General features: G+C 51.6%; 1 protein-coding gene across 1 annotated transcript; it reads left to right on the forward strand.

Annotated features, from left to right (window-relative positions):
• The first annotated feature begins 5,401 nt into the window (after positions 1–5,401).
• LOC108539016 (galectin-7-like) lies at positions 5,402–7,200 on the forward strand. The gene is made up of 3 exons (XM_017887378.1): positions 5,402–5,465; positions 5,850–5,938; positions 6,926–7,200. The coding sequence occupies exons 1-3, from the start codon at positions 5,460–5,462 to the stop codon at positions 7,137–7,139; spliced, it is 309 nt and encodes a 102-aa protein (XP_017742867.1). The 5' UTR covers positions 5,402–5,459; the 3' UTR covers positions 7,140–7,200.
• Positions 7,201–7,364: the final 164 nt, after the last annotated feature.

Raw genomic sequence — 7,364 nt, forward strand, 5'->3', positions numbered from 1 at the left:
TGAATAACCTCTAAAATTAAGCATTCAGTTTAAAATATTTAAGCGAGTTTAATTAACAAAGTTTAAAAATGGAACTGAACACTAGAGAATAGACGTTTTCTTAGCAGCAATTGGATTCTTCTATTAATATTTGCTATATTTATAAAAATAGAGTTGTAAGATTTCCAGTGGGCATAAAAGCTTAAGAACAAAGTGAGTTTCTGTTGTTTTTTGGTTTTGGTTTGGTTTTTTTTTTTGTGTATGGTTTTTTTTTTGATGGAGTCTTGCTCTGTAGCCCAGGCTGATGTGCAGTGGTATGATTTCGGCTTACTGCCACCTCTGTCTCCTGGGTTCAAGTGATTCTCCTGCTTCAGCCTCCCACGTAGCTGGGATCACAGGTGTGTGCCACCACACCCAGCTAATTTTTTTTTTTTTTTTTTTTTTTTTTTTTATGGTATTTTTAGAAGAGACAGGGTTTCACTATGTTGGCCAGGCTGGTCTCAAATTCCTGACCTCAGGTGATCCACCGTCTTGGCCTCCCAAAGTGCTGGGATTACAGGTGTGAGCCACCACACCTGGCCAAGAACAAAGTGAGATTTCTTTTTTTTTTTTTGAGAGGAAGTCTCACTCTTGTCCCCCAGGCTGGAATGCAATGGCGCAATCTTGGCTCACTGCAACCTCCGCCTCCTGGCTTCAAGCAATTCTTCTGCCTCAGCCTCCTGAGTACCTGGGATTACAGGTGCCTGCCACCATGCCCAGCTAATTTTTTCTATTTTTAGTAGAGACAGGGTTTCACCATGTTGGCCAAGCTGTTCTCGAACTCCTGACCTCAGGTAATCCGCCCGCCTCGGCCTCCCAAAGTGCTGGGGTTACAGGTGTAAGCCACTGCGCTCACTCAGCTAAAGTGAGAATTCTAAGTGTCATTTTCATCATCGGAATGTTGATTTACAAAAAGCAGTCCCTGAATTACCTTCACTGTGTACAAAAAATAACCAAACTGTCACCAACAAAATGACATTCATGGAGCCTGAATTTTATTTTATTTTGTTTTATTTTTTTTGAGATGGAGTCTCGCTGTGTCGCCCAGGCTGGAGTGCAGTGGCTGGATCTCAGCTCACTGCAAGCTCCGGGCCTTCCTCCCAGGTTTTTGCCATTCTCCTGCCTCAGCCTCCCAAGTAGCTGAGACTACAGGCGCCCACCACCACGCCCGGCTAGTTTTTTGTATTTTTTTAGTAGAGACGGCGTTTCACCGTGTTAGCCAGGATGGTCTCGATCTCCTGACCTCGTGATCCGCCCGTCTCAGCCTGCCAAAGTGCTGGGATTACAGGCTTGAGCCACCGCGTCTGGCTGAATTTTAAATCTCTACAACCACCTAGTGTGCAATTAGCTACTTTTCATCTAAAGCATTTCCTAAAAGAGGCATAAAGTCAGAAAAATCAGTCTACTCCCTCTTCTTTATTTTGAGACAAATGAACTTTGGTAGCCAGTCAACGCTCAGGAGTGGTGAGGCCCAGTGGTTCATGCCTATAATCCCAGCAGTTTGGGAGGCTAAGGCAGGCAGATCGCTTGACTCCAGGAGTTCAAGACCAGCCTAGGCAACATGGTAAAACCCTATCTCTGCAAAAAACACACAATTAGCCAGGCTTGGTGGCATGTGTCTGTAGCCCCAGCTACTCGGGAGGCTGAGGTGGGAGGATTGCTTGAGCCCAAGAGGCTTAAGCTTGGAAGGTTGAGGCTGCAGTGAGCAGAGACTGCACCACTGCACTCCAGCCTGGGTGACAGAGTGAGATCCCCATCTCAAAAAACAAAACAAAAAAATGGTCAGGAGTGACACTGGCCGGTGGCTTCCTGGAACAAGAAAAGAGGCCACTATTTTCTGGACACCAGGAAACTTAATTGAGGAGGTGGTTAGATAGGTCTCCACAGTTCTCAAAATCAGTGAACTATAATATCTGCATCTTTTATTTTATGGGAAGGATACCTTCATAGAAAGACTATTGAGAAATACATACACTTATTATTATTATTATATATATTTTTTGAGACAGAATCTTGTTCTTGTTGCCCAGGCTAGAGCGCAATGGTGCTATCTTGGCTCACTGCAATTTCTGTCTCCTGGGTTCAAGCGATTCTCCTGCCTCAGCCTCTCATGTAGCTGGGACTACAGGTGTGCACCACCACGCCTGACCTACATTAACTATTTAAAATTGAAAAAAGGCGGCCAGGTGCAGTGGCTTACACATGTAATCCCAGCACTTTGGGAGGCTGAGGCAGGTGGATCACCTGAGGTCAGGAGTTCAAGGCCAGTCTGGTCAACAAGTAGTGAAACCCCCATCTCTACTAAAAATACAAAAAGTAGCCGGGCGTGGTGGGCAGGCACCTGTAATCCCAGCTACTCGGGAGGCTGAGGCAGGAGAATCACTTGAACCTGGAAGGCAGAGGTTGCAGTGAGCCAAGATCGAACCACTGCACTCCCACCTGGGCTACAGAGCAAGCGTCTGTCTCAAAAAAAAAGAAAAAAAGAAAAAAGGCTCATGAAAACACTATTTCAGGCCAGGCGCAGTGGCTCGCACCTGTACTCCCAGCACTCTGGGAGGCTAAGGAGGGCGGATCATGAAGTCAGGAGTTCGAGACCAGCTTGACCAACATGCTGAAACCCCGTCTCTACTAAAAATACAAGAATTAGCCAGGCGTGGTGGTGGGTGCCTGTAATCCCAGCTACTTGGGAAGCTGAGGCAGGAGAATCGCTTGAACCCGGGAGGTGGAGGTTGCAGCAAGCTGAGATTGTGCCACTGCACTCCAGCCTGGGTGACTCCATCTCAAAAAAAAAAAAAGAAAAGAAAAGAAAGAAAGAAAAGAAAATATTGTTTAACTGATGAGAAAGATAACCAACACTAATGAATAAGAGCCCATCAAGGATGCATATCTCAGTTACAGGAAAGGAGCCAGCCTTTTAGACTGATAACAGATTGACTACAATCATTTGGCCAGTCACTTAAGGCAAGTTGGGACTTGCAGGCTGGTTGGGTGTAAAGTCATATCCAGCCAAAGTGAAGAAATAAATAAAAAGATGTTCTTGGGAAACAATAGCGAGGTACAGAATGATGCATCAAGTAATGTAAGAGGTGTCTTTTCTTTTTGTGGACTAAGGTCTCACTCTGTTGCCCAGGCTGGAGAGCCGTGGTATGATCATAGCTCCCTGCAGCCTCTGACCTCCTGGGCTCAAGCGATTCTCCTGCCTCAGTCTCCCAAGGAGCTGAAATTACAGGCAGATGTGCACCAACCCACTGGGCTATTTTATTTTATTTTTATTTTTTGTGGTGATGAGGTCTTGCTGTGTTGCCCAGTCAAGAGTGTCTTCTTTAGTATGGCCAATAATGTTAGAATGACAGAATCCACCATTCAAGGGAATATTCTCGGGAACTAAATGAGTTGGGCTGGTGGTGTGATCACTGGACACCACCCTACTGTCCTCTCTCTTCGTGCCCATGACATGTCTTTGGCACAAAGACCCCTCTGGAGCTGAGGGCCTGGCCGCTTCCTTGGCTGAGAGGTGGCCCCTGTCTAAGCCTCAGTTTTGTCCTCTGAAAATGGGGTGCTTGCAGCCCCACCAAAATGCAGCTGCCAGCCTCCCTCTCTGAGCTCATGTGCCAGAGAACTGGTCCTCCAGCTTGGTGCCTTGGAATGTGTGAGGAGGAGGCGAGAGGCTGGGGGCTGGGGGCACAGAGGGTGGAGGATGGTTCTAGGTCTGGTGTCTCCACCCAAACTTTCCACTGCCAGCCTGCCTCTGCGCAGCCCTCTTAGCAGCCTGCTGGGTGGGGCAGGAGCCAGAGTGGGGAGTGGAAAATGTCCAGGAGGGCTGCTGGACTGCTAGGAGTGGTTTCTGCTCAGCTCCCACACCATCCCTTCCTTTCAGAATCATCTTTCAGCCCTACCCGCCCCTCCCCCAAGCCAATTCCCAAACCTTAGTTCTCTTCCAGAGTCTTAGGCCCAAGCGGGCTGTTTTGGGGCTGGCGAGAGGGTCCCCACCTTGCTCTGCTTTTGATCAAGATGGTGATGGAGTGCTAGGCCACCCACCACCCCAAAACCCACCTCATCCTGACCTGCAAAGTTGGTGGCATGATGGTAGCAGTCCTGAAAGGAGGAACAAGAGAGACTTGAAGGAGAGAAGCGGGACAGGAATACACAGTAAACAGAGTTAGAGGCAGAGATGGACAGAGTGAGACAGCCAGCCCCAGAGACAGAACCCACAGGAGAGGCACAAGCAGAGGCGAGGAGAGTCAGAGGTCGGCGCAGCGGGTCCTGCATGGATCATGCCTTTGGCAAATCGCTTCCCACCCCAGCCTCAGCCTCCTCCTCTGTACAATGGGAGTGACTCATGTTCCTCCTGTTGGAATGATGGGGTCCCAATCAGTGATTTCCTGCATATCCTGGGCAGCCCAGGGGCCTAGGAAATGACAGGCATAGTCCTAGTAGATCCCCTCCTTTCACCTCTCCTGACTGAGGACTTCCATGAACTGGGCACACTCTAGGACCCAGGGGTGCAGCACTGAGGGGATCAGGCCGCCCCTTGTGAACCCGTGAAGCTTCCCTGTCTGTCACTATCACTCCTCTTGCCGCTGCTGTTCCATTGCAGAGGCAGAAGCTTAGATTTCAGCGTGGACATCCTCAGTCCAGGCGGGAGGTTCTAAGCTGGAGAGAAGGGTCTGGAGTTCCCACCTAGATTGGCCTCCCAGGACCTAATATGTCTGTGTATAAAATAAGAGAAATGGCCGGGCGCGGTGGCTCAAGCCCATAATCCCAGCACTTTGGGAGGCCGAGACGGGCGGATCACGAGGTCAGGAGATCGAGACCATCCTGGCTAACACGGTGAAACCCCGTCTCTACTAAAAAATACAAAAAACTAGCCGGGCGAGGTGGCGGGCGCCTGTAGTCCCAGCTACTCGGGAGGCTGAGGCAGGAGAATGGCGTAAACCCTGGAGGCGGAGCTTGCAGTGAGCTGAGATCCGGCCACTGCACTCCAGCCTGGGCGACAGAGCGAGACTCCGTCTCAAAAAATAAAAATAAAATAAAATAAAATAAGAGAAATTACTTCTTTCAGACAGGTCTGAAAAGAACAAATAACTACATGAAATGAAATGGAGGCTCTCCGTGCGCCAGGCAGTGGGAAGGCATGGTTGGAGGGGCGGTGGCACGAGGAGCCTTCTCTGCTCCGAGTTTATTATTGTTCAACGGTCCCTCTTATTATCAGCTCCTGGGAGGGGCAGTGCACCCGGGCCCTGGGTGATGGAGGGGATCGGGGCCCCCAAGAAGAGGTGCCACTGCCACTTCGCCAGGCTTGCCCCAGGGCCAGGGTCTGTGCCAGGCGTGGGTGGTGGGTGGGAAGGGGTGGGGTGAGTCATCAGGGCCAGCCCCGCCCTGCTTTTATTTAAGGTCCCCAGCAGTCCCCAGCACCACGGCTGCCTGACCCTGTCCCAGCCATGGCCGTGAGTGCTTCAGGGGCCCAGGGCGGGGCCGAGTAGGGAGGGGGCTGGGGGCTCCTCTTTCAAAGGAGCAAGTGGGCAGTGGGTGCGCCATGGATGGGCCTGAGCTGTGGCCTTTGGGTGACCGCCCTTCCCGACTGTCCCCTCTACCTCTTTGTGACTTCCTCTGGGTCCCTCTTTGAGGATTTTTCTGTTTTTCTTTGTCGCTCTCCCCATCTGTTTCTCTGTCTGTTTCTGGTCTCTTTCCTGCCTCTCTGCCACCCTTTTCTCTTCCACTGATTTCTGCCAGTCTCAGTCCTGGTCGGCTCCTCTGAGGGGTGACCCACCTTCTGCCTCCCTTCCTCGGTCTCACCGGCTCACAGTGGCCCCTGCACTCCATTCTTGCAGAACATCCCCCACAAGTCCTTGCTGCCCGAGGGCATCCGCCCTGGCACGGTGCTGAGAATTCGTGGCTTGGTTCCTCCCAACGCCAGCAGGTGAGACCCCAGGCCCTAGGGGTAAAGGGTACAGGTCTCCAGACTCAGCTGACCTCCAATTTTTGCAGTCCAGAAATAGGGGCCCTAGGCCATCTGTATCCAGCAGGCTAGGAGTCAGAGGCCATTTCTGACCTCAAATCTGATGTATTCACTTATTTGCCCCATGCCTTTGTGGCTGGAGTCCCTAAGTTTCCCTAAGAATTTGAGGTTCCTGGGTAATCTCAGGGTTCCTAGATATAGTCCTATGACTTCCATGTCTGAGTCCCAGGGAACTCTGGAAATACTCCAAGTCCTGGAGACACCCTGGACCCTGGGAGTCCTTGCCAAGCCATCCTTTGACTTCCTGGCTAAGGAACTTTGGACCTTCTGGATTCTGGGGTACCCTGGAAATACTGGGCTTCCTGGTATTCTTCTTCGTCCTATAGAACCTGAGGGTTCCCTGGGCATCAGGAGTGCCCTGGCCATCACCCAGACCTCCTGGACAGCTCCCAGGCTCTTTGGAAATGCGGGCACCCTGCCCTAAGCATAGTGAGTTTGGTCTGGGCAGGTTTCTGCCAAGGGCCTCATGACATTTTGGCTGCCTTGGGAATCTAAGCTCCCTGGTCATTAGCCACCTCTCCTTCTGCTGTGTGTGCCTGTCTTCAGGTCCCTGTTAATTTGGGGGTGCTCTGGGAATGGGGAGTCCCAGCCCATAAGCCCTTTGAAGGACTTTGGTCTGGGTGGTTTATTTTTTGTTTGTTCGTTCATTTTTTTGTAAGATGGGGTCTTACTGTGTTGCCCAGGCTGGTCTTTAACTTCTGGGCCCAAGCGATCCTCCCTTCTCCACCTCCCAGAGTGCTGGGATTACAGGGCAAGCCACTGTACCCAGCCAACATTTCATTTACTTATTCATTCAAAGTGAATTGTAGACATCAGTATTCCTCACCCTCAACAGTTCTTGGTCTGGGTGGTTTCTGAGCCCTGACGGCCACCATCCCCCACTTCCAGGTTCCATGTAAACCTGCTGTGTGGGGAGGAGCAGGGCTCCGATGCCGCCCTGCATTTCAACCCCCGGCTGGACACGTCGGAGGTGGTCTTCAACAGCAAGGAGCAAGGCTCCTGGGGCCGCGAGGAGCGCGGGCCTGGCGTTCCTTTCCAGCGCGGGCAGCCCTTCGAGGTGCTCATCATCGCGTCCGACGACGGCTTCAAGGTGCGTCTCTGAGACAGGGGCGCGGACGCCAAGACCTAGGTCCCTGGAGCAGAGGGTTGGGCAAAGCCAGGCTATTGATGGAAGGCAGGGAGGTTGGGGCGGGGTGAGGGGTGTAGGGAAGGCGTGGCCAAGGCAGAGAAGGGTGTCCTTCGACCCTCTCTCTCGCCTAAACAACTTCCACTTGGGTCAGAGAGACAGCAGAGTCAGGAGGCGGGGAGCACCAGCACAGTGTCCAAG

Source organism: Rhinopithecus bieti, unplaced genomic scaffold, assembly GCF_001698545.2.
Source record: "Rhinopithecus bieti isolate Rb0 unplaced genomic scaffold, ASM169854v2 scaffold_15776, whole genome shotgun sequence".
Taxonomy (NCBI): domain Eukaryota; kingdom Metazoa; phylum Chordata; class Mammalia; order Primates; family Cercopithecidae; genus Rhinopithecus; species Rhinopithecus bieti.

Excerpts from the sequence above, each read along its gene's own strand:
- LOC108539016 (XM_017887378.1), top strand. Across the intron at positions 5,939-6,925 it reads GTTCCTCCCAACGCCAGCAG|GTTCCATGTAAACCTGCTGT; the intron begins GTGAGACCCCAG and ends CCCCACTTCCAG.